Source organism: Dendrobates tinctorius, unplaced genomic scaffold (assembly GCF_039654945.1).
Source record: "Dendrobates tinctorius isolate UK_male_01 unplaced genomic scaffold, ASM3965494v1 ptg000250l, whole genome shotgun sequence".
In the NCBI taxonomy this organism is placed as follows: domain Eukaryota; kingdom Metazoa; phylum Chordata; class Amphibia; order Anura; family Dendrobatidae; genus Dendrobates; species Dendrobates tinctorius.
In genome coordinates, this window is record NW_027361917.1 from 2,510,187 (window position 1) to 2,537,780 (window position 27,594).

Below are 27,594 nucleotides of genomic sequence, written 5' to 3' on the forward strand. Positions count from 1 at the left end.
AGAGACACAGCAAATAAAAAAACTATACTATATTTTTAATTGGAGGTATTTGCTAATATTATTACACCCATTACATATTGGGATAGGATCTTGGCGATGGGAAAGACTGTGCTCACACATTGCATCCATGGTTCTGCAATCTCAAGAAACCAATAGAAAAACAGTTCTGCTGCAATTTTGCAAAATTACAGCAAAACACTGGATCTTTTATGACAGAACTGTGCATTTAGTCAAGGTTGAAGCCAAAAAAACACAATGCATGAACGCAGCTTTAAAGGGAACCAGTCACCAGGATTTTGCTCAGTAACCTACACAGAGTGTCAAGTTTGTGCTGTTATACTGATCAAAATGATACCTGGGATGAAGAAATCCGTCTTGTGGTTGTTGTTTGAAGTTTCTCGTGCTCCGGGGTGGCCTCCTGGGAGCAGGGCTTTATTTGGTGCTCTCTGGCCTCATCTTAATCCTTGTGGGCTTAAATAACAGATCACTGAACTTTCAGTGACCTGCTTTCCGCTTTAAATACAGTGCTTGCGCCGTTTATCTTGTGGTCTTTACAATAAAATATTAACTACAGCAAAATGGCGCCGGTGGCTGAATTGCATTTTTTCCCTCATTTCAGTTTAGTTTTAATTTTATTCCCCATTTTATGGTACATTGTATTGAAAAATGAATGGCATCATTCAAAACTACGATTCATCCTGCAAAAGACTAGCCCTGATATGGTTATTCAAAACACAAAAAAGAAATGAAGCATATAAACCATAATGCTGAAGTCCATAAATGTCAATTTAAAAAATGATTTTAAAGGTACAAATATTGAAAAACAGACAACAGTCACAAATATTACAGTGAATCACAAATACAGAGCTATTTGACAAGGGTCAGAATGCACCAGTATAGAAAAACGTGCTGCCTCATGAACACAACACACAGGTAGGGTCATCTAAATAAAATATTATGATACCACACAGCTGTCCTAAAGTATACATATTGACAGTGCAAATAGACCCGAAAAACGGGGGACACAGTGTGACCACTTTCTCCCATTAATTTATTTCCATAAAGTATCCCATGGTATTATACCCCATAGTGTTGACCATAACATAGCCAGAAGAAAGGGGAGAAAGAGGGAGATCAGCAAATCAAAGTGGACACTCCTTACCAGTGCTAGTGTCCATGTGCAGGCACGCGCCCCTACGCGCGTTTCGCGGTAGCTTCCTTCCTTAAGCATTTCATTTTTTTCATGCAGGCAATTGCTCATTTCTTGATGCTGTGTACTTCCCACTTTTTGGAGGTTTTTATTACCCCTGTCTTTTTAGACACATTTGTTCTTAACTTGTATAAATAATAAAGTCTATTTTAATTTTTATCTTGTCACCCAGTCACTTTATCCTGCTCCGGCAGATTATGTGGTTATCATAATTAACAATGTAATAATTTTTTTTTCATGCGTGAACATCACTGATGAAACCTTGATGGTAAAAACTGACCAAACACCGACACTCAGATCCAAAACACTGATGAAACTGAAAAAATCACTGAAGCCTGAATGTAGCTAGTTTTGTCTGCAATGCCTGTATGAAACTGATATGGTGTGGTCTGTCCTATACATTCCACTGATATACATATGTCCTTGCTTGATATTTTGCAGAACTGTCATTATCTTCCACTTCTCTCTCAATGCAATAATTAGTCTGCAAGTTAATGAATGAGAAACGCAAGATAGCTGTTTGACTAGCAACATGTCAATGGCCTGGCGGTTCCCACAGAAAAGTCAAATGGTCAAATGTTAAACTGTAAAGCGCTGCAGAATATGTTGGCGCTATATAAATAAAGATTATTATTATTATTATTATTAAAAAATGGTGGATTCTACCCACTGTTATTCCATGTCTATAACCAACTTCAACAGGCTTTCAGAATAACAAAAAATAATAAGTATTTTTTTCCTCCAGAAACAGAGCCACTCTTGTCCTTGAGCCGAGTCTGGTATTACAGCACATGCTGCACATTTAAGAAGGACCTGTCGACAAATTTTAAATCGTGTGTCCATTTCAGAGTAAAATAGTAACTGCAAAATTTCATCTCACACACTGAGAAACCTGTTCTAAGCTATTGTGGGGTGTGTAGTTTCTCAGGTGTGTTGCTGCCTGCTTATGATTGGTTAGAATCATACAGAGGGAAGAAGCACACACCCCCAGTAAAAACTCTGATAACACTCACTTAAACATAACTAAATTTAGCTAGTTAGATGTCAAATACTGATTTCTAATATCTTCGCAATGAGAGGTGAAAGTAAAAGAAGAAAAAACAACATTTTATTGCGCTATACAGCCACTAATACATTGTGTGTCTAGCTCAATATAAAAATCCTCTTTAAGCAAATCAGCAACACAGTAATAACACTGACCAAGTAAATAATGTAGCCTAAGAAGAAGGCAAAAACAAATCTATCAAACATAAAATGTTCATTCACAGAGTTCTGTCTTAATCGAAGAAGTCATCAAAGTCATCACCCACAATGTGATTTGCTTGAGGTCTTAGAATGGCTTCAATATCAGAGCTGCTGTCGTCCGATTCCCCCCAAAAAGCTGCACAAAAGACATAAAACGGAATAACAATGTAACACAACAATGAACAATACTTGTGGGTATAAATGCATAAACATATAGAAAACTAAGGCTTTGTGTCAGTCATGTTTAATAAGGCACTAGAAAACCTGAGAAAATACAGCAAATACCTAGATTCCTTGCAGCATCTTATCACCTAGACAGGCTATGAATTACCTTGCTTCCCAAAAGCAAAATGATAGTGTTGTAAGGTCACACTTGTAAGAATTGGAAAATAACTAGGAAACGGCTGAACACAATGCAAGGGAGCGTGTCACTCAAATAGCTGTACTATTATCCCACTGAGATTACACAGAATACGACTGAGTCGGTAACAAAGGAAATGTGCCCCTTACAATTAAGGCAGGATAACATGAAACGTTACTACCCTTGGAGACTGATGACAGACATTTGATATTTATTGTGTCGGGGGAACTATTTTAAATCCTAGGAAAGTGAAGGTGTGAGCAGAAATGTGAGGATCACGCGCAGAAAGGAATTCAGGGACAGACAGTGTTCAGAAGTAATAAAATAGAACATTATATACTCGAGGCTCTCCGGCATACACAAAGCAGAGTTGCAGGTTAGGACGTTGTCATTGTTTTCTCTATTACATTTACTACATTTTAGACGTATGACTTATTGTTGCCGCAAAATAACGTAGATAACAAAGAGCCGGCGTCACATTACAGCCCATAAAAAGCTTAATTAGAAGCAGACACTGTTCTGAATAGGACAAAGCCTGCTAATGATGGAGATAATAAAGCAAGGGAAATGCTTGGAAAAGCCACCTACTTACCAACCAATTGTTGGCCTTATGTATGGTTCAGCATTAAGGCAATTTCTAGATTTAAAGAAACAATCTAGGAAAAATTTTAATTGTTTCCTCAATTTGTAATGTACACGAGGTGAGAAAACACATGGAAAGAAAATTGCCACAACTATTAATCAGCTCCATTGTAGTGTACCAAGTCACGTACAGGCATTTATGTGTGAAGACAACATCAGTCTCTCTATCCATTCCTATGAGATTCAAGGCCCCTCTTACAAATTAGACAAAAGTCATCCAAACCTATCGATTTTGGTAGGACCAGACTATCAAATGTATATGTGAGCACGAAACAATCCCCCAACATAAGCAAGAATCAGATGATTGGAAATCACTGGCCCAATCTTTTTGTTCAGTGGGGAGATACAGTAAGTCACTGCCAGATGATTCTGGCAGCAGCTCTTTCATAGAGAAAGAATGCTCGGTTAAGCCAATCGTCCTCGTGTAAAGGTGAGACGGGAGAATTAGCTGTCAACTTAAATTGTTGTTGAGTACTTGGCCAACCCCTTCTTAAATACTATATTGCCCTGTGTAAAACAAAAATACCTTATACCCACCTCCCATGCAAGTGACTTGCCAGCAATGTCAGATGTCCAGAAGACATGTGAGCCCCGCAGCTCCAATCTGAGACCACTAATGGGCTGCGAGGCTCACATCTCTACTAGACATCTGAGGTTTGTCCAAAATAAGTGAGAGCACAACAGCTCAATAGCACCTGCAGCACCTGATAATTGGCTGCAGGGCTCACGTAGCATAACAATGTCACAGGAGCCCTGGGAGGAGATCCATCACCAATATCAATGTATAGGTACCACTACAGGAGGCAAGTATGTGTTATTTTTATAGTATTTCTATTTACATTGGGGAATATACTATATAAGAAGGTATTGTCAGAGTAGTGGACGGTCCCTTTAATATAGTTTGGTTGAGATGAAGCTAATGTGTTTGTTCAGCTTTACATAGAGGCTCTTGGAATGGATAAAGAAAACGCTTATGCTCCATGGAAAGTTGGAATCACGTGGTACCAGTAAGGGACAGGAAAATACCTGATAATGAGTATTATTTTAATAATTATCAAATTTAAGCGCTTTACGTTTTAGTTTGTAAAAAAAAACAAAAACAAAAAAAACCAGCTGTGGATGTTATAACAATTAATAGAACACTACTCACCAATTCTTTTCCCTGGCTCTCCATGTGGCTGGAATAGGACCACTGCAGCAAATCAGTAGCTGCAACAATCATGTGCCATAGCCATACTTCTGCTGTCCTGGCTCAGAGATGGAAGCCATGATTCCAGAAATATGGCACATGACAGATGAGGCTACTGATTCAGTGCGGAGTCATGTGTGTCAGCCTCATGCTGCTGGAGTCAACTCGAAATAGTCAAGGAAAAGAAATAGTGAGTAATGTTTCAGATACATTTGCAGCGGCTAAATGATTGAAAAACAGGATATTGTGACATCAGTTCCCAACGAAGAGTACCAGAGTGTCCTGCTGGGAAGCGACGGGGTGTCAACCTCATGAGCATACCTGATATGTTATTTTTTTCACTATTGATCGCCTTCAGTACAAATTTTTATTAGAGGCAAAAAAAACCTATAAATACAAAATGACCGCTCATATCTTCATCATCAAATACCAAACAGCATTTCTTTTTTTGTAGGTGTACGCGTATGGTGCTGAACAGATGTCATCCGCGTGCTATCAGTTTTCTCATGAACCTTTTTGACTTGAATAGGCGATTTTGATCAGACCTACCTTTGAAAAACAGGAATAAAACACAAAACTGAAACATAGACCTGTAAATGGGGCCTCACTAGTGGAGTATCACAGAGAGAGAAGTGATGGGTCATTTTCTTTTAAATTCATCTTGTAGAGGACTTACAAATAAAATTTCAACATCTAAGGACAGTACCAAGCTCTGGAGGATAAACATACAAGATAATACCAGGCTTTTGCCATCTGTCTGAGAGCAGCATAATGTAGGGGAAATATGCCGATTTCAGCAATGTATCATTCACTGGGCTACTAGCTGTCATTTTGATAAAATCCCTGTTTTATTTGACGCAGATCTAGCAGTTCTCTGAATACTCTGCCCCCACACCACTGATTGGCAGCTTTCTTTCCATATACAGTGTATACAAAAAGCTGCCAATCAGTGGTGAGGGCAGGGTTATACAGAGCTCATTAATATGGAGGACTATATGGCGCAGGTTTACTAGTCCTCTAGGGTTAATCTCATGCTGATAAAACAGTGATTTGATCAAAACTACAGCAAGCAACCCAGTAAGTGACACATCGCTGAAATCAGGGTCTCTGTCTCTACATTATACTGCTCTTAAAATAGGTGGCAAAAACCAGGTGACTTTTAAAAAGTAATTAAGACAAGTTAGTCCTTTTGGTGGAAAATTGGCAAAACAAGACATTTTTTACTAACCCACAAATTACAGTCTCTTGCATTAAATTAACCCCTTCCCGACATTTGATGTACTATTCCGTCCATGTGCCCTGGGCCTTAATGCCCATGGACGGGATAGTACGTCATAGTGATCAGCTGTGCTCACGGGGGGATTATCACAGCTGACACCCGGCACTATGTGCCAGGAGCGGTCACAGACCACTCCCGGCACTATGTGCCAGGAGCGGTCACAGACCACTCCCGGCACATTAACCCTTGGCACACTGCGATCAAACATGATCGCAGTGTTCCGGGGCATAGGGAAGCATCGCGCAGGGAGGGGGCTCCCTGCGTGCTTTCCTGAGACCCTCAGAACAACGCAATGTGATCGCGTTGTTCCGAGGGTCTCCTCCCTGCAGGCCCCCGGATCCAAGATGGCCGCGGGGTCCTACCGGGTCCTGCAGGGAGGTGGCTTCTCAGTGCCTGCTGAGAGCAGACACTGAGAAGCCTCCTACATTGCCTATCAGATCGCTGATCTGACGCAGTGCAAAGTGTCAGATCAGCAATCTGACTTTATTACATTGTCCCAGGGTGGGACATTACTATATAAAGTAAAAATAAAAAATTATCAGGTGTAAAAACAAATTTTAAAACATTCCTAAAGAAAAAAAAATATTCCCCAATAAATTCATTTCTTTATGTAAATAAAAAAACCGAAAACAATAAAAGTACACATATTTAGTATCGCCGCGTCCGTAATGACCCACCCTATAAAACTGTCCCATTAGTTAGCTCCCTTAGTGAACCCCTTCAAAAAAAAAAAGGCAAAAAACAATGCTTTATCATCATACCACGAACAAAAATTTGAGTAACACGCAATCAAAAAGACGGATATAAATATGGTACCACTGAAAATGTCATCTTGTCTCAGAAAAAATGAGCCGCCATACAGCATCAGCAAAAAAATAAAGTTATAGCTCGCAGAATAAAGCGATGCAAAAATAATTACTTTTTATATAAAATTGCTTTTATTATATAAAAGCACCAAAACATAAAAAAGGATATAAATGAGGTATCACTGCAATCATACTGACCCGAAGAATAAAACTGCTTTATCAATTTTACCGCACGCGGAACGGTGTAAACGCCCCCCAAAAGAAATTCATGAAAAGCTGTTTTTTGTTCATTCTGCGTCCCAAAAATCGGAATAAAAAGCGATCAAAAATTGTAATGTGCCCGAAAATGGTACCAATAAAAACGTCAACTTGTCCTGCAAAAAATAAGACTTCACAGGACTCTATGGGTCAAAATATGGAAAAATTATAGCTCTCAAAATGTGGTAATGCAAAAACTATTTTTTGCAATAAAAAGCATCTTTTAGCGTATGTAAGCTGCCAAACATAAAATCTCGCTATAAATAGTAAATCAAACCCCCAGTTATCACCCCCTTAGTTAGGGAAAAATAATAAAATTACAAAAAAAGGGTTAGGGGTGTGTTGGGAGATTTCAACTGTTCAGACACATCAGTGGCTCTCCAAAGACGACATATGGCGTCCATCCAATTCTGTGTTGAAAAAGTCAAACGGCGCTCCTTCCCTTCCGAGCTCTGCCATGCGCCCAAACAGTGATTTACCCCCACATATGGGGTATCAGCATACTCAGGACAAATTGTACAATAACATTTGGGGTCCAATTTCTCCTGTTACCCTTGGTAAAATGAAAATAGAACATTTAACTTTTCTCACAAAAAAATTACTTCATCCAATTTTTTTTAAACATTCAAAAAATTCCTGTGAAGCACCTGAAGGGTTAATAAACTTCTTGAATGTGGTTTTCAGCACCTTGAGGGGTGCAGTTTTTAGAATGGTGTCACTTTTGGGTATTTTCTATCATATAGACCCCTCAAAGTGGCTTCAAATGTGATGGTGTTGTAAAAATGAGAAATCGCTGGTCAACTTTTATCCCTTATAGCTTCCTAACAAAAAAAAATTTTGGTTCCAAAATTGTGCTGATGTAAATTAAACATGTGGAAAATGTTACTTATTAAGTATTTTGTGTGCCGTATCTCTGTGATTTAAAGGCATGAAAATTCAAAGTTGGAAAATTGTCAAATTTTCTCCAAAGTTCCGGGTTTTTTATCCACAAAAAAACGCAAGTTATAGCAAAGAGATTTTACCACTAACATGAAGTACAATATGTCACGAGGTAATGTCAGAATCACCGGGATCCATGGAAGCGTTCCAGAGTTATTACCTCATAAAGAGACAGTGGTCAGAATTGGAAAAACTGGCCCGGTCATGAACATGCAAACCACCCTCGGGGGTAAAGGGGTTAACAACTGTAAAGGCCCCTTTACATTTAGCCATGCACCAGCGATCCGACCTGGTCAGGATCGCTGGTGCATTGCTAAATGATCGCTAGTGAGCTGTCACACAGGCAGACCTCACAGCGATGCAGCAGCGACGCAGCGCACAATACTCACCTTTCACACACAGCGATCCTGACGTCCTCCCACCCGCCTCCACGCGTCGCTCGTCGTCACAGCAGGAAGCTGACGACAAGAAATGGAGCCAGACATTCTCGCGCGATCAGCGATGGACAGCGGGGGAGCCGGTCGGAGGTAAGTATCACACATAGCGATATCGCTAGCAATATCGCTGTAACGTCACAAAATCGGTGATGTTATAGCGATATCGCTATGTGTAAAACCCCCTTAACTCAATAATAAGAAGATATCTAACTTTATCAGCAAAGTCTTCTACAAACAGCTGTCAAAAAAAGATTTTAAAAACACTCCATTAAAAGCCCAGATAGGGCAGATTGGTCATAATATAAGGCCCACATAAACACCTAGTACGGCTGTAACTAACCAATATAACAATACCAGTGTAAACACAGGTCCACAAATAAGGGGACATTAGGTATAACACCTACTAAATGCCATGCCAGAGGACCTCGCCACACATTGCCCAGTAACCAAAGTGGTCATGAGTTCCACAGACATGACATTTGGTGGGTGTTATACCTAAGGTCCCCTTCCTTTTGGACTGATATTATTATAGAGATTAGCTATAGGCAAGAAAAGTGTTTATTACACATGGGAGAATTGATTCGCAGGACTCCGTCCCATCGGTCACCTCAGTACTCTGTGACCACTAGACGGGAGTTTATTATAATGTTACGGAATTACAGCTGTGTTTAACATATAAAATATAAGTGTAATAAAAGTGTATTTTGTGGTTTAAGGGTAGTTTGTAGGTTACCATATACTCATCGTTGGGACCCATTACTATTAGTTTCTGTAGTAGTTACTTCTAATGAGGCTTTTGGTCCAGTGTTGGGTATTAATTGCGTGTCTACTTATTAGTCTGTGATGGTTCTATACCCTCATTTTCTTATTTTTCAGGTTGCGTATTAGGAGGAAAGGAAAGGCAATAACATAAAAACATTTTTTATGGAAGGAATAACTTTATTTTCTCTTTGACCTTTAGTTTACATATTCTGTATTCAGAAAAAAAATATAAAATAAAGGTAATGTTCCCTTATAGCATAAATGCCACATTTTTTCCGCTGAATGTTTGTGCAGAAAATCTGCTATGGATGGGATATCACAAAAACTTTTGTTAGGGAAGCACGGTGGCTCCGTGGTTAGCACTGCAGCGCTGGGGTCCTGGGTTCATATCCCACCAAGGACAACATCTTGTATGTTCTCCCCGTGTTTGCGTGGGTTTCCTCCCACACTCCAAAGACATACTGATAGGGAATTTAGATTGTGATCTCCATTGGGGACAGTGATGATGAAGTATGTAAAGCACTGTGGAATTAATGGCGCTATATAAGCAAAGCATAATAAAATAAATAAATAATGTCTACTGCGAGTTTAAAGGGACCTGAAAAACAATGCACTTCTTTACCTTATAGACAGAACTACAAATCTGATTTGTAATTTCTTAACCATGGTGTATTTCTAGGATACATCTACACAAAATGTAAACTGAGAAGTTACATTACTTAATGCAGTGCAAAGTGGGTTATCTGTGGTGACAATCTGCAGCATAAGCCGACATGCTGAGGATGTAAAATCTGTACCACAGGATAGATTCTGTGTAGATTGTTTTACTGTGTCTGTAAGATTTGTAAAAAAAAATACCATCCACTTTGCTGGTGCTGTAATAGGTTAATGCCCATGTGCTGATATTTTTATATGTTCACGCTGTCTTATATTTCATCTATGTTTGTGTCACTTTGCATCCCCCCTGCAAGTCGAAAACATAAGTAGTCTAGCTTGAAGAAAAATATGTACCGAGGGATAAAATTTGGCAATTTCAAGTAATACAGTGCCAATTAAAAATGGACGGGTACATACAGTGACAATCAAACCTAATTTGCAATGGGGATGAATAACTGTATTTAAAAAATTTACAAACTTTCTAATAAACCACCTTCTTCAAATTCTATCAAAAGTTTTTTTTATAAGGTTCAAGGAAGGAGACTGACGCCACTCCAGAATCTTCCAGAACTTCTTCTGAAACCAAGTCATCGTGGACTGTGAGGTATGCTTGTTATTGTCCTTTTGGAAAGTCCAATTATGCCCAATCTTCAGCTTCCTCACAGAAGTCAAGACGTTTTCTTGTAGGGTCTTCTGATACTTGATTGAATCCATCTTGTCCTCCACTCGTTGTAGGTTTCCAGAGGAAGAAAGCAGCCCCAGAAGCCCCAAAGCATCACTGAGACTCTACTATGCTTCACTGAAAGCATCATCAACCTACCGCCATGCTCCACTGTAGGCAGAGTGTCCTTTTCAGCTTATACTCAGCCTTCTGCTGATCCAGAACCAGAAAAGTTCCAGTTTTGTTTTATTGCTCCACAGAAAAGGAAATTAAAACCTATTGTGCGTTTAGGTCAGTAGAGATGTACATCTTGAAATTTATTAATGGATACCTTCAGCCTTAGGGCTTGTTCAGAGGAGCATATCATATGCATGTGTGCTTTCCGTGTGTGCCACAGACTTTACAAGGAAAGCACACAAACCCATTATAGCCAGTGGACATGGACGATTTTCCACACAGACCAATGGCCTGCAGGGTAAATAAATCATTGCATGCATTATTCTGGTCCATTTTTCGGTCAAGACTAATGCATGCCAACAGCATGCAGCTCTTACACTTGTTCACTACACGAATGAGCACCCAGAGCTACATATGGAGCTGGAATGTATAGACGTGACTGGCCTGGTATTTAGTAGAGCCGTATGAACTCAGAAACTGTGTGCAAACTGAAATCTCAGTGCTTGCTGCCACCAAATCTGGCTGCAGGTCTTTTGCAGTCATTTTTGGATGTTTGGCCACCTGTTTCCTCAGTGATCTGTTGGCCGCTTGTGACAGCTTACACTTTCTGACACATCCAGGTAGTATAGCTAGCGTTCCTTTAAATAGGACCTCTCAGTGGATTTTATAATTTAAGATGTATCCCTTTTCCAATTGGTGCTACTGCACCAATACTAAAACAGCTATTCTTCTGAGATCCTCTGTTACAAAGTTGTGGCCCCATAAATTTTCCATTCAACCTGGGTGTTTACCACAGAACAGTTGGGTGTTTGCTTTTTCTCCTCTAATGCTTGCCTATAAAACACCGCCTGCATCCAAAGAGATAAAAGAAACCACAAAAGCGCGCCCATAGGGCCTTACCAGTGCAGATATAATGAATATAAATTAAATTGTGCAGGGTACTCACAACTCAATAGTTGTGTAAAGCCACAACTACTGTATGCGCTCAGTCACATGCAATGAAGCTGCAGCAGGATAGTGTAGACAGACAGTGGCTGCTTCCATTACTCAAAGAGGAGATCCCAAAAGGGAGAAAAACACCAGATTCCCGCGCTGCTATATTTCAACCATCAAATAGAAGAAATCCAGTAGATTGTAGAAAGAGGTTCCAATATCAGTACTTTATTTATGGTACATACAGAGACAACGCGTTTCGAGGTCCATTCAGTGACCTCTTCTTCAGGTCGAATGTACAGGTATAATGCCAGTTGATCGATGGGAAAATTTGCACATTTACTTCCAAGGCGCATAACTTTGGAATGGAGGAGCACAAAAGAAACAGGTGTACCGTTCCAGAATCAGTCAAGCGGCGGCAATAAGAGGAGGTTCTCCATGTAAATGAAACTACGCTTTCACTACTATTAATGCCTTTGTATACTTTTTTGTTTACCTTTTTAACTTTTTGGACCACTCTTCTGCAACCCAAGACTATTAAGGCCCCGTCACACTAAACGATGCACCAGCGATCCCAACAACGATACAACCTTGTTAGGATCGCTGGTGCATCGCTACATGATCGCCGGTGAGCTGCCAGGTTTCTAAGGTACACATCGGGTAACTAAGTGACGCGCGCTGCTTAGTAACCCGATATTTACCTTAGAGACCAGCCTGCTTAGAGCGCTGGGAGCGTCACTGATCGTTGGCTCCCGCTGCCACATGCAGCGATGCGCGCTGGCCAGCGGAAGAGCAACGATGAAAAAACGGCCCAGTTCGATAGTGCACGATGATAACCGGCGGGGGGGCCGGTCGCTGATCCCAGTCACACACAGCGATCTCGCTGACGAGATCGCTGTGGCGTCACAAAATCAGCGATCTCGCTAGCAAGATCGCTGTGTGTGACAGGCCTTTTGTGAACTGGAGGCTATTTCTCATGAGGAATCAGCTAAGATTCCCCAAGATCGCTGCAAAAGGCTGATGTCTGACTGTGCCCCATATTTTCAGCAGGTTATAACAGATAGAGACGCTTTACTAAGTACTAAAGACTCTTATTAAGCAGGGAAAAAATAATTCTGACTCTGCGGTGGTCAGTAAATTGACATTTTGTGTTGAATTTGGAGAAACCACTTGTAGATTAGTTTTGGAGACATTTTGTTCTTATTTGATTGTTTATTGCAAACCACATACATTTTGTCAATTTTACTAATAAACCCAATTCTCAAAGGTGCTTGAATAATTTTGACGGGAACTGTACAGTTTCTTTAAAGTACAGATATGGGGTATAATACTCACCTTTAGACTTGATATTATTTGGTCCTTTGGAAAACATCAGATCTGATGCCACCGTACTAGCGTTTTCTTTTCTGCAGAGAAAGATAACAGAAAGAACAGGGTGCACATTTTAAAATAATGGTTAATATACACTGAAGTTCAGCTAAAATTACATCTAACACAATTTTAAGTTAAATTATGAAATTGAGGAAAAAATATACGGTACATTATCTTTACAATGGTCCAAGCTCCTTTCCTACACAGCATCTTCATGTCCCACAGCCATCAGTATACATTTCAGGAGTCAGTGATTTTTCTTGCACACAAAAATAAGGTCTGATTTTCATCAGTTTTTGATCTATCATCAGAGATTCATTTTTATTTTTGTGTCCAAGATTTTTTTTCCAAGCTTCCACTATCCCAAACATGAAAATCAGACTACACACACAGACGGCATCCAAGGGCTGTATGATTTGTGCCCATACTTGCATTTGCAAGTCCAAAAATATCAACGGACATGTCAGCAGTATTGATGAGCGAGCATACTCGTTGCTTGAGTTTTTCCGAGCATGCTCGGGTGACCTCCGAGTATTTTGGCGTGCTCGGAGCTTTAGATTTCGTTGTATTCAGCCTGTCTACAAGTCGCAAATCATGCAGCTGAGACATGTGGGAATTCCCTAACAAACAGGCATTCCACAATGTATTCAGCTTGTCCAGAAGCCGCAAATCATGCAGCTGAGATGACAAAAACTAAATCTCAGAGCAGGCCAAAATACTCGGAGGACACCCAAGCAACGAGTATACTCGCTCATCACTAGTCAACAGCCATTATATAAACTATTATGGGTATAAAATTACCAAATGAACTTGTACAGGGATAAATAAAGGGGATAGATAAATGTCTGATCACTGTAGCCACACTACCTTGCCACCCAACTTCCTGATTGACAGTTCAACCAGTGGCATCGTTGCGCTGCTGGACTGAATTGTGCACTCCCGGATGCTGCAAGCAGAGGCAATTTTGCCTCTGCAGCGTCAGACGAATGCTCGGGCACTGAAGGTGGCCAGATCCTGCCATCTGGTCAGCTTCAAAGCAGTGATTACATCTGTAGAAAAGAGCTTGTAATCACAGCGCTCCTCCCTAGGAGACCAGCCACCACTAATATAATGCTACTGTGGCAACAAGCTGTAAACAATAGCATTAAAAATCCCTTTGCTCTTGGGAACAGATTTTAAATAAGTGTATAACAGTATCTTGTAATTTTACCCATTAAAGCACCACTCCAGCCTTTTTTTTGTAATTTTACCGCTGGAGTGGTGCTTCAAATCCCTGTCCCCTGCCCCTTGCCTTGTTAGGGTTGGGTTTAGAATTGGGTTTTTTCCCAAAGTAAAAAACAAAAAAAGGATGACGACATGACCGCTAATGTTGAGTGCAAGTGGCTCGCTCCTCAAGTTTGCGTCAGGTGCTAGGGTATGCACGGAGTATCACAAATGCCCTGCATGGCTTTTTTTGGTGTTTAACAGCCACGAAACATGCATGGCAGGGACTCGAGCACCTGTGATATTTGCCAAATTTCCGTTTTTTTCAGAAATAAACGCAAGTCATATTGCAGAAATTTTACCACTATCATGAAGTACAATATATCATGAAAAAACAAACAATCTCAGAATCAGTGGGATCCATGGAAGCATTCCAGAGTTGTTATTATCACATAAAGTGACACTATCGAGAATTGTAAAATTTCGCTTGGTCATTAAGGTCAAAATTAGCTAGGTTACTATGGTCACTAAAGGGCCTGTCACACTAAGCGATATCGCTAGCAATACCGCTATAACGTCACTGGTTTTTATGATGTTATAGCGATATTGCTAGCGATATCCCCATGTCTGATACTTACCTACGACCGGCACCCCCGCTGGTTATCGCTGATCGCGCAAGAACGTCCTGGACCGTTTCTCGTCGTCAGTTTCCTGCTGTGACAACGAGTGACGCGTGGACGTGGGCGGGAGGACGTCAGGATCGCCTCGTCTGACAGGTAAGTAGCGACCCCCATCCCCAGCGATGTCGCTGGTGAGATCTGCCTGTGTGGCAGCTCACTAGCGATGTACCAGCGATCCTGACCGCGTCATATCGCTGGTCGGGATCGCTGGTACATCGCTAAGTGTGACAGTACCTTAAGGGGTTATACAGTCATATGTTAAAGTTTGGGCACCCCTATTAATGTTAACCTTTTTTCTTTATAACAATTTTGGTTTATGCAACAGCTATTTCAGTTTCATATATCTAATAACTGATGGACTCAGTTATATTTCTGGATTCAAATGAGGTTTATTGTACTAACAGAAAATGTGCAATCTGCATTTAAACAAAATTTGACCGGTGCAAAAGTATGGGCACCCTTATCATTTTCTTGATTTGAACACTCCTAACTACGTTTTACTGACTTCCTGAAGCACTAAATTGGTTTTGTAACCTTATTGAGCTTTGAACTTCATATCCAGGTGTATCAAATCATGAGAAAAGGTATTTAAGGTGGCCACTTGCAAGTAGTTCTCCTATTTGATTCTCCTATGAAGAGTGGCATCATGGGCTCCTCAAAACAACTCTCAAATGATCTGAAAACCAAGATTATTCAACATAGCTTTTCAGGGGAAGGATACAAAAAGTTGTCTCAGAGATTTAACCTGTCAGTTTCCATTGTGAGGAACATAGTAAGGAAATGGAAGAACACAGGTACAGTTCTTGTTAAGCCCAGAAGTGGCAGGCCAAGAAAAATATCAGAAAGGCAGAGAAGAAGAATGGTGAGAACAGTCAAGGACAATCCACAGACCACCTCCAAAGACCTGCAGCATCATCTTGCTGCAGATGGTGTCACTGTGCATCGGTCAACAATACAGCGCACTTTGCACAAGGAGAAGCTGTATGGGAGAGTGATGCGAAAGAAGCCGTTTCTGCAAGCACGCCACAAACAGAGTCGCCTGAGGTATGCAAAAGCACATTTGGACAAGCCAGTTACATTTTGGAAGAAGGTCCTGTGGACTGATGAAACAAAGATTGAGTTGTTTGGTCATACAAAAAGGCGTTATGCATGGAGGCTAAAAAAACACAGCATTCCAAGAAAAACACTTGCTACCCACAGTAAAATTTGGTGGCGGTTCCATCATGCTTTGGGGCTGTATGGCCAATGCCAGCTCCGGGAATCTTGTTAAAGTTGAGGGTTGAATGGATTCAACTCAGTATCAGCAGATTCTTGACAATAATGTGCAAGAATCAGTAATGAAGTTGAAGTTACGCAGGGGATGGATATTTCAGCAAGACAATGATCCAAAACACCGCTCCAAATCTACTCAGGCATTCATGCAGAGGAACAATTACAATGTTCTGGAATGGCCATCCCAGTCCCCAGACCTGAATATCATTGAACATCTGTGGGATGATTTAAAGCGGGCTGTCCATGCTCGGCGACCATCAAAATTAAATGAACTGGAATTGTTTTGTAAACAGGAATGGTCACAAATACCTTCATCCAGGATCCAGGAATTCATTAATAGCTACAGGAAGCGACTAGAGGCTGTTATTTTTGCAAAAGGAGGATCTACGAAATATTAATGTCACTTTTAAGTTGAGGTGCCCATACTTTTGCACCGGTCAAATTTAGTTAAAATGCAGATTGCACATTTTCTGTTAGTACAATAAACCTCATTTGAATCCAGAAATATAACTGAGTCCATCAGTTATTAGATATATGAAACTGAAATAGCTGTTGCAAAAACCAAAATTGTTATAAAGAAAAAGGTTAACATTAATTGGGGTGCCCAAACTTTTACATATGACTGTAAACTGCACTTTGTATTTACTTGTGTTATCTTTGTCTAATATTTACATGTGTGTGTAATATATAATATTACACACACAGACGCACATATAGACACACACTGTATATGATCCTGCTTATATAATTACTCTGCAAGTTCCTGTGCACTGTGAGCTCATGCGGAAAGGCCCGGGCTGTTTAGCTGTTTACAGCCTTTGATCTGCCTTCATGCATATGGAGCGGGAAGAAAAATTGTCTGGAAATTCCTGCTTTTGTGTGCACTGAAAGGCTTTTTTTCAAGGTCACGGAATTATTTTGATCTTTTGTGTCCAGTATGTGTGTTGTTCTGCTACAGTATGCTTTTGGATACGCAATATCTTTTAGACCCAATTAATCAGGCATATGGATCTAGCAATTCTGTAATGAGCTGCATTTGTGGAGTGGAAAAGAAATAGTGATCTGGACTCGCAGATGGAGCAAGGTTTGTCTACTAATCACAACGGGATAGTGATCTTGGTTATGACGATGGGGCTTAGGGTTATGTAACAGACTTTAAAAATGTAACTTACTATAAAAGGTATTGACACTTATAAATATTAATGTAAGTTATGCAAAATAAATATATTCTACATTAGATCCTATCAGCAGCAGGGCTGTGTAGTCTGAGTAGAAATAGTGGAGTCAATGTCCATTTTGGTGGAGTTGGTATAAAATGGACCGACTCCGACAATATATAATATATTGGGTACAGTAGTACAGGGCAGGATGTGCTGTAAATATTTTCATAAGAATTTGGGAAAGTTATGAAATGTTCTATAAATGTCTGTTCTGTTCCTGATCTAAGGATCTGGACTTTTAGTGGAGATGAATCAGTGCTGCACTTTACGTCCATGCTCAGTAGTTACCATGGCTGTGGAGTCGGGAAAATTAAGGAGTCGAATGTTTGACTTACCAACTTCACAACCCAGATCAGCAGTGCTGAAGCACAAGAGGATTACTTTGCAGACCCTCTTAGGCTAGCTTCACACTAGCGTTCGGTAGGGCTGCAGATGGCAGTCTACTTCCTTCTTTCTTCCTCCGTTAAGCCTCACCCACTGCCACACCTCTTCCTTCAGCTCCGCCTACGCCTGCATGCGTCCTGCGTACCCTATCTTTAACATTGGGTACGCAGGCCATGCGAATGTATGCTGACGCGCCCGCTGACCGCAACAATATGCAACACGTTGCGTTCGGCGCAGCGTCAAAACGACGCATCCGGATGGGCGGGGCTTAACGGAGGAACTACGCAGCCCTTCGCAGCGCTGCCCAACGCAAATGTGAAACCAGCCTTAGGCATTATGGAGGCCAATTAAACAGGCACATTTTTTGTCTGTTGCAGATACATAATTAAGGCATATATAAAATACTCCAACAGAAATTGTTCTGATCCATTAAAAAATTACATTTAGGATTTCTCGGATGATCATTATAAGTAATCAAAACAAATGAACAAAAATGAGACAATAGTCCATAAGAGCTTATAATCTGCAGTTGGCAGTTTGTTAATTGGTAAACAAAAGTCCATGTCCATTAATACTGTTGGCCCTGATCTGTGACTGACAGCCATCCAGGTATAACTGGACCACCTACTGGACTCCCAAGCATAGAATGAGGGGACATTTAAATGAATAAAATACCAGTTAGGGTTCGCTCACACTTGCTTATAAATACGCCGAGTGCAATGTGATAACAGATCTGCACTGCCTCATTGAGTGCAATCCGATTATTTTTTCTCACCTGTATTCGGCGCAGCATGCTGTGTATGGACGCGTAAATTGGACGAGACTAGTCAATTCAAGTCTATGGGGGTGAAATCTCTGCTTGCAGCAGGCGTTTCTAATCAGTCTTCTCTGGGGAGTGTGCACTTTTACCAGACCCTCACAGATCTCTTAGACTGCTAGATCAGCTACCGCGTTGTGATTTTTGGGGTCTGGAAGGCAAGGATGGAAGTGCATGCTCCCAGGAAAGACTGCAAAGAAATGCCCAGTTGGACTGCAATGCAGAGATTTCACATAGTGCTCTACAGAAGAAACAAATGTGAATAGCTCTCAAATGGAACAACACAATGCAAAACGGAAAACAGAGAGAGAAGCAGGGCAGCTCAGGGATGTTTAAAATTTTTGAGAGTTCGCCGTATCTGTTCGTCCGATGCGGACTTTCAAAAAAGAGCGAAGGATTTAAAACAGAGATTTCTAAATAGAGGATACAGCGGGAGACAAGTCAAGTTGGCCTATGACCGGGCTAAGGGTTGTAAAAGACATGATCTGATATATAACTCAAGTAGAGCTGCAAATGAGAGAACAAAGGAAACAAACAAGGTCAGAATGGTTTCCACCTACCATTCGCATTGGAATTTAATGTGTAAGGCTATGGCCAAGTACTGGCCGGTACTCCTTGCTGACCGTACCTCTTTGCAATCATCTGTCAGAAACTCCAACTGTTACCGCATGACGTAGCAAGAACTTGAGGGACATTTTGGTTCGTAGTCACTACGAAAAAAGTGATCAAAAACAACTCCCCTTTATTCAACCTCAGAAAGTAAAGTGGGGGTGTACCCCATGTGGAAAATGCGTGGCGTGTCCAAACATCAAATGTGCAACTACTTTTTCTTCCTCTGATGGTAGTAGGAATTATAAGATCACTCAATCCATTACATGCTCAACCAAGGCGGTTATATACTATGCCCGTTGGCCCTGCGGGAAGAGCTATGATGGTCTTACGACTAGAGCAATGAAAAAACGGGTTAGGGAGCATGTTCGATTTTCTAGCCGCTAGGGATGAGATATGTATGGATCATTTACACACATTACCAAGGCACTTTAAGCTATATCATTAATGTGATCCCAAAGGGATCAAAGTTAGAGGTGTAGATAGACTTCTATTAGATATGAGGGGAGGGGAAGTGAGCCGGCCTCTGGCACGGCTAGAAACCAAATGGATTTGGACTCTAAAAACCATGTTTCCACAGGGTCTAAATGAAACCTGCAGCTTCGTTCCATTTCTTTGATGCATTCTGGTCTATTTTTAGCTCACCTTGTTTTTATTCCACTAATTTTATTCTGTTTTGTTTAAAATATGGAGCATATTTTTATATTATTTATGGGACTGCTCCGTGTATGTCGCATTATGGACTGGGACACAATGAAGATCCTGGAATGAATGATGGATCCAACATCCCAAGACAAACGTTATCTCCTCACCCACATGAATTAATATGGTTATGATATGTATATGTCATCTTCCCTTGTTTGGGACTATAGTTAGGATTAGATATTCATACTATCCAGTGTACATGAGAACTTATGTATGACTGTTTTTTCAAATATTTTAACATTTGTACAATGTGAAATACCATATAATAGAAATTGTTCTTTAAAACTGGTGTTATACTGGATATGTATAGATTTTGATTGGTACTGTCCTATATGGGTTTATACCTCTTCTTATTTATGCCGGTGGTATATGGGCATTGTTTCTATACACAATAGTAGCGGGTCTCCCCTTGTTTTTATGGCCTAGGATATATCTATATTAGGTTCAAACTTGTTTTGATACCTCTGGTTCTGTGTGGCCCATTGTTAGTTAGGGTAACATCTAATGACCCTCTACACCTGTGTATAATAACATGTTCCAATATAGACCAATAACATGCCCATGTTTAGTGCTAACGTTGTCTCAACACAGGATTTTCATGTTGTTTAAATATTTTATCTATATGTCCGTAATGCGTTATCACTCCTGTCATATATGTTTTCTTATATATTGATTTTTGTATTCAATAATGGTGGTTTATGCCCATTATCCGCTATTCATGCCCCCTTTGTTAAAATTTGCTTACCTACTGAACAAAGAAAGCTTTAGATTTACTATCTGATATCGCCGCCCCCTATGTGCTAATTAGTTAATTTCGTTGTAAGGGTTAATGAAGCCTTTGTGCATCTAGTCTCTGAGATTTCGGCTGCCCAGGGGTGTCCGCTGTGCGCACGCGCCCGCTGGATGACTTCTGGGGCATTGCAGGGGGTGGCTCCTGGCGCCGCGTCCCGGTCACGTGACTCAACTCCGCTTACATCACAGTGGGTGGAGCTTGACTTGCGGTCCGGGGCGCGGCGCTTTGCCGCGTCGTGATTCCCCGGAGCTGCCTAGTCGGGACGATGTGCACTGCTATAGTTGGACGCTTCTGAGGCACCCTATTTTTAGTATATACACATATATTCATTGCTAGGAGGTGGGCGTTGTCAGGGGTCTAGCGCTCACGTTGGTAAGCACTTTTGATAGGCTGATGGGACAGTATGTACCTCCCACATTGCGATCCAACACTCCCCCATGTGTATATCTATTGGCTTTATTATAATGGAGGGGCGTGGAATACATGTAGTCACAGTCAACTCTTAGACCAATTGGAGTGAATGTAAGAATACAGGAGTTGATATGTGACTTTTCATTGGAGCAGCCCTAATATATATGCTCTGACTGGTGTGATACCAACCCCTGGAAGAAGGCTGGATGCCGAAACGTGCGTAGGGGCTCACACCATCACCCACAGGAGGTAAAAATCAATCTCTGCACTATTTAGGTTATGTATACAAGACTATCCTGTTATTTGACACTTTGATTAGTATGCCTTTGTGGCACTTCCTCATAGTCATGTAGCGTCTGATGAGGGTTTATTGGGGTTCTTTTTATATGTGCAGCCTCCTTTCATAGCATATGTGGGTAGTGGTGTTCTGTTTTTGGGTTTCCCACTTTTTAAATTTACATGTCATGTATGTCTTTTTGGCTACTTAATACTCAAATAACAATAAATTGATCCAAAAAAAAGAGCACAAAAGAACCCATAAAGGTAATAAAAAATGTAGTCTTTTTGGCTACTTAATAAAGTTTACATTTTTTATTACCTTTATGGGTTCTTTTGTGCTCTTTTTTGGATCAATTTATTGTTATTTGAGCCCAATGTTGTGTCCAATATCTAGTAAGGGGCTATTTAACACTCTTCATTTGAATAAGTGTTAATAATGCCTCTTTTTTTGGCTTCAATACTAGAGTTGAGCGAAACAGGCCGGTCAGATTCAAAAGTCACAGACTTTCGCCAAAGTCGGGTTTCATGAAACGAAACCCGAACACAGTGTGAAGTTGGCCATGTGGTCGGCGACCCAAGCGCCAAAGTCGGGTTTCGTGTTTCACGACTTTTCCCTATAGTTGGCCGATTTCGTTCGACTCGACTTTTGAGAAAGTCGGGTTTCATGAAACCCGACTCGACCCTAAAAAAGGCAAAGTCGCTCATCTCTATTCAACACCTCTGTTAAAAGGTACTTAAGTAAATTTTTTGCGCAAATGACATGTCTATAAATCTTTAAATAAAAAAACATATATGGAAAGAGGTGTCAATCAACTGGAGGGGAGAAGCCTGCTGGGAATGTCATCGGACTAGTCAGGTCTCTCGCTATAGCTTATTATGGTCAGGTTTTCAAACTGTCTTCTCTGAAACACCTCAGAATTTCAGAGTAAAACATATCTGGTTGCAGTCGCACAGCCATGCTCCAATTAATGCCGCTGGTGGGATGGCTTTTATGCTTTTTTTGATCAAAAATAATGTTTACCAAGAACCCCATATTATTTAGATGCACTTTTGCTTTTACTTATTTAGCTACAGCAGGTTTTGTAGATTATTTTGTAGGTTTTGTCTGCCTAATGAATCGAATGATTTTTTTTTTACTTGCACAACTTAGGTTCCCTTGAAAATAAAAAAAAAAAGGCCCACTTACTGCGGCATCGACGGACAAATAAAAACCTTATGGGTGTTACAAAATGTTCCAATTTTTATTTATTTTTTTTAATAGCTCTATTCAGATTTTACATGTATGGGCAGAGACACACCGGCGTATTTTTGGTCCGAGAATCACATTGTAAAACTCGCACTGGCTGTCTGCTCTCCTGACCTGAGCTTGACAGCTGCATAGTAATCCATCATGCTGTCATGCTCAGTTCAGGAGAGGTGCCGGCCAGTCCGTGCTATGCGATGCGATTATCGCATGAGAAATTCGGCAGTGTGACTCCAGCCTAAAACAATAAAATACTTTTTGCTCATTTATAATTTAACCCCTTAACATATGACATACAGGGCACGTAACATGCCAACACCCTGCCTTTCATGGCTCCCGAGTCCGCATCTTTGCCAGCAGATGATAGCTGTAGTAATCAGCCATCACCTGCTTGTAACAGCCACCAGTGGAGCAGAGCTCTGCCCACGGCTGTTAACCTGTCAAGTGCCGCTGTTAATCTGCCATTTTAAAAAACTATGCATGCTTGGCATTTGAATAATTGTACTGAAGTAAAGAATCATATTGCCAGGTTGCATTTACCATAAATTGAACGCTTTAAACGAATAAACAAAAAAACAAAAAAAAAAAACAATTGTGGAATGGTGTTTTCTTTTTTTTGTTTGCTATTTTGCCACACTTGGAATTATTTTCTGGCTTTCCAGCAAATCACGTGATAAAATGGATGGGGTCATTGAAAAGTACAACTCATCCGGCAAAAAAGAAGCCCTCACAAGGCTATGCCGACAGACAAATTAAACAGTTATGGCTCTTGGAATTAGGGGAGGAAATAACGAAATCTCAAAAATGAAAAATCACGTAATCCATAAAGGGTCAGCTAACATGAATTAGAGTAGCATAAATTATTCTAAATAATGAGGCAGAAAAATATTTCCCGCAGATTAACCCTTTAATGAGAGAGCCAATTTGGTCCTTAATGACCAAGCCAATTTTTACTATTCTGATCAATGTCACTTTATGAGGATATAGCTCTGGAACGCTTCAACGGATCCCACTTATTTTGCGAATGTTTTTTCATGACATTGTTCTTCATGTTAGTGGTGAAAGTTTTTCGATATGACTTGCGTTTATTTCTGAAAAAAACGGAAGTGTGGCAAAAATTTTGAAAATTTCACAATTTTCAAACTTTGAATTTTTGTGCCCTTAAATCAGAGAGTCATATCACACAAAATAGTTATTAAACAACATTTCCCACAAGTCTACTTTACATCAGCACAATTTTGGAAACAAAGTTTCCAATTAGGACGTTATAAGGGTTAAAAGTTCACCAGTGATTTCTCATTTTTCAACAAAATTTAAAAAAGCATTTTTTAGGGACCACCTCACATTCAAAAGAGAGTTTGTGGGTTCAATATGACAGAAAATACCCAAAAGTGACACCATTCTAAAAGATGCACCCCTCAAGGTGCGCAAAACCACATTCAAGAAGTTGATTAAGCCTTCAGGTGCTTCACAAGAACTAAAGCAATGTGGAAGGAAAAAATGAACATTTTACTTTGGTTCCAAAGTAAATATTTTGCGAAAAAACTTTATTTTCACAAGGGTATCAGGAGAAAATGGACCAAAAAATTTGTTGTGCAATGTTTGCCGAGTACGATGATACCCCATAGGTGGGGGAAAACCACTGTTTGGGCACATGGCAGGGCTCAGAAGGGAGGGAGCACCGTTTGACTTTTTGAATGCAAAATTGGCTGGAATCACTGGCACGATGTCGCATTTGGAGATCCCCTGATGTACCTAAACAGGGTTGGAATTTTGAATTGGGGGTTTACACTAACACAGCCATAATCCCAACCCTAACCCCAACACACCCCTAACCCTAATCCCTGCCGTAGTTATAACCCAAATCACAACCCTAACCCCACCATAACCCAACACCTCAACCATAACCCCAACACCAAAACCTTAAGCCCAACACAACCCTAACCCTAGCTATAACCCCAACCCAACCCTAACCCCAACCTCCGACTCCTCAATTTCCCTTACACCGACTCCGACTCCCACATATATTGCTTATATTTAAGTGAAAAATGTATTGTAGTACAATGTGAACATCAGACATTTAATCATTTCTATGATCCAATAATCAAGATATTTAGATAGAACATAATATCTATTTATTGGAATACAACTTTAGAACACAAAAAACTGTAATAAATTGTAAATATGTAATACACTGTATACATGTACATGTATACGGTACAGACCAAAGTTTGGACACACCTTCTCATTCAAAGAGTTTTCTTTATTTTCATTACTATGAAAATTGTAGATTCATTCTGAAGGCATCAAAACAATGAATTAACACATGTGGAATTATATAATTAAAGTGTGAAACAACTGAAAATATGTCTTATATTCTAGGTTCTTCAAAGTAGCCACCTTTTGCTTTGATTACTGCTTTGCACACTCTTGGCATTCTCTTGATGAGCTTCAAGTGGTAGTCACCAGAAATGGTCTTCCAACAGTCTTGAAGGAGTTCCCAGAGATGCTTAGCACTTGTTGGCCCTTTTGCAATTCAATCTGCGGTCCAGCTCACCCCAAACCATCTCGATTGGGTTCAGGTCTGGTGACTGTGGAGGCCAGGTCATCTGGCGTAGCACCCCATCACTCTCCTTCTTGGTCAAATAGCCCTTACACAGCCTGGAGGTGTGTTTGAGGCCATTGTCCTGTTGAAAAATAAATGATGGTCCAACTAAACACAAACCGGATGGAATAGCATGCCGCTGCAAGATGCTGTGGTAGCCATGCTGGTTCAGTATGCCTTCAATTTTGAATAAATCCCCAACAGTGTCACCAGCAAAGCACCCCCACACCATCACACCTCCTCCTCCATGCTTCACGGTGGGAACCAGGCATGTAGAGTCCATCCGTTCACCTTTTCTGCGTCGCACAAAGACATGGTGGTTGAAACCAAAGATCTCAAATTTGGACTCATCAGACCATAGCACAGATTTCCACTGGTCTAATGTCCATTCCTTGTGTTCTCTAGCCCAAACAAGTCTCTTCTGCTTGTTGCCTGTCCTTAGCAGTGGTTTCCTAGCAGCTATTTTACCATGAAGGCCTGCTGCACAATGTCTCCTCTTAACAGTTGTTGTAGAGATGTGTCTGCTGCTAGAACTCTGTGTGGCATTGACCTGGTCTCTATTCTGAGCTGCTGTTAACCTGTGATTTCTGAGGCTGGTGACTAGGATGAACTTATCCTCCGCAGCAGAGGTGACTCTTGGTCTTCCTTTCCTGGGGCAGTCCTCATGTGAGCCAGTTTCTTTGTAGCGCTTGATGGTTTATGCCAATGCACTTGGGGACACTTTCAAAGTTTTCCCAAGTTTTCGGACTGACTAACGTTCATTTCTTAAAGTAATGATGGCCACTCGTTTTTCTTTACTCAGCTGCTTTTTTCTTGCCATAATACAAACTCTAACAGTCTATTCAGTAGGACTATCACCTGTGTATCCACCAGACTTCTGCACAACACAACTGATGGTCCCAACCTCATTTATAAGGCAAGAAATCCCACTTATTAAACCTGACAGGGCACACCTGTGAAGTGAAAACCATTTCCGGTGACTACCTCTTGAAGCTCATCAAGAGAATGCCACACACACACACACACACACACTATGACTTATCTCGGCTAAGGTAAAGCCTAGATCCTCAGGCTACATTCACACTATGGGCGTAGCCAGGATCAAACCTAGGGTGGGCAGAATCTCATACTGTTCCGCAGAATTTCATACTGCACACCTCAGCTGCTGCAGAACCTCATACTTCACACCCCTACACTTGAAAATAAAGCCTGCACCTTACGAAGATGTGGTGATGAATGCAGTCTATTTATTCCAACTATCAGTTGATGTTGATGTTACTGAAGACGAGAAATGCCTGTCCTGGGCGTCCTGTTGGGCAGCTATGAGGTGTACCTGACTGGTGCTAAAAAAAAGGAGTGTTAGTCTGTGTGCTATCCGGCTTTCATTCTTTTTGGTACAGATATGATATGGATAGACAGATATGGATATATAGATAGAGCAGATTTCTAATCTGCTTTTGCTTGAAAACACTATGAGCTCAAAAACCTTTCAGGTGATGCGGTTTTTTAAAAAGCTGATCTGCTTTTGCAACTGAAAAACGTATCCTCAAAAACGCAGGAAAAACGCTGTGTGTGAATGTAGCCTTAGATCAGGAATAGAACAGTCATTTATAGGACATTTCATAACTTTCCCAAATTCCTATGAAAAAATATTCAGCATATTCTGCATTGAACTACTATACCCAATTTATTATATATTTTAGGAGTCGGAGTCGGTCCATTTTATACCGACTCCAACTCCACCAAAATGAGCACCGACTCCGACTCCACAGCCCTGCCTTAAACCTAGCTATAACCCCAAACATAACCCTAGCCTAACCGTAATCCTAGCTATAACCACAACCATAACCCCAACTACAATCCCAACTATAACTCCAACATAACCCTAACCCCAACCTTAGCTATAACTCCAACTGTAAGTCCAAACATAACTCTAATGGAAGAATGGAAATAAAATAAGGGGGTGATAAAGGAGGGGGTTGATTTACTATTTTTTTTCATTTTGATCACTGTGATAGGGTCATCACAGTGATCAAAATTAACCAACAGGAGAAACACCCTACCGTTGTCGGGTGCCGGCTGGCAGATCTCGACGGGCACACTGCATATGCGCCCGCCATTTTTTCCCCGAAAGATGAAGCCGAGGATCGGGGGACATCACCGGGAGATGCAGAAGGAGTGGGAGGTACGGGAGGACTCGGGGGACCCCATTTCTCTCTCCTCTGATGTGACAGATCACATCAAAGGAGAGAGAACTAAATGGGAAATCTGAATTTTTTTTTGGTTCTCTGGGGTCTCAGCTACCCCATGTTGCAGAGACCCCGGAGAAATTCCGACACTGGGGGGGGCGCTATACCCTTATTCCTCAGCGGCGCTGTAAAATAAGTACTCTTAAAGGGAATCTGTCACCTCACTTTTGGCCTATGAAGTGTGGCCACCGCCATCA

General features: G+C 40.8%; 1 protein-coding gene and 1 long non-coding RNA gene across 7 annotated transcripts in view; one reads left to right on the plus strand and one right to left on the minus strand.

Moving 5' to 3' along the window:
• Positions 1-10,703, plus strand: part of LOC141063398 (uncharacterized) — a 33,894-nt gene extending 23,191 nt beyond the window's left edge. The window contains exons 2-3 of the long non-coding RNA XR_012224874.1: positions 10,301-10,389; positions 10,521-10,703. This is a non-coding gene — a long non-coding RNA (uncharacterized lncRNA). The remainder of the gene's footprint in view (positions 1-10,300; positions 10,390-10,520) is intronic.
• The window catches only part of KIZ (kizuna centrosomal protein), a 205,321-nt gene continuing 180,023 nt past the window's right edge, over positions 2,297-27,594 (minus strand). For 5 of the 6 annotated variants that reach the window (XM_073557407.1, XM_073557406.1, XM_073557408.1 and 2 more), the window contains 2 exons: positions 12,892-12,962; positions 2,297-2,591 (listed from right to left, as the gene is read on the minus strand). In XM_073557407.1, coding sequence (XP_073413508.1) covers positions 2,488-2,591; positions 12,892-12,962 — 175 coding nt within the window. In that variant the 3' untranslated portion in view covers positions 2,297-2,487. The remainder of the gene's footprint in view (positions 2,592-12,891; positions 12,963-27,594) is intronic. The other variant, XM_073557411.1, reaches the window with a different exon arrangement.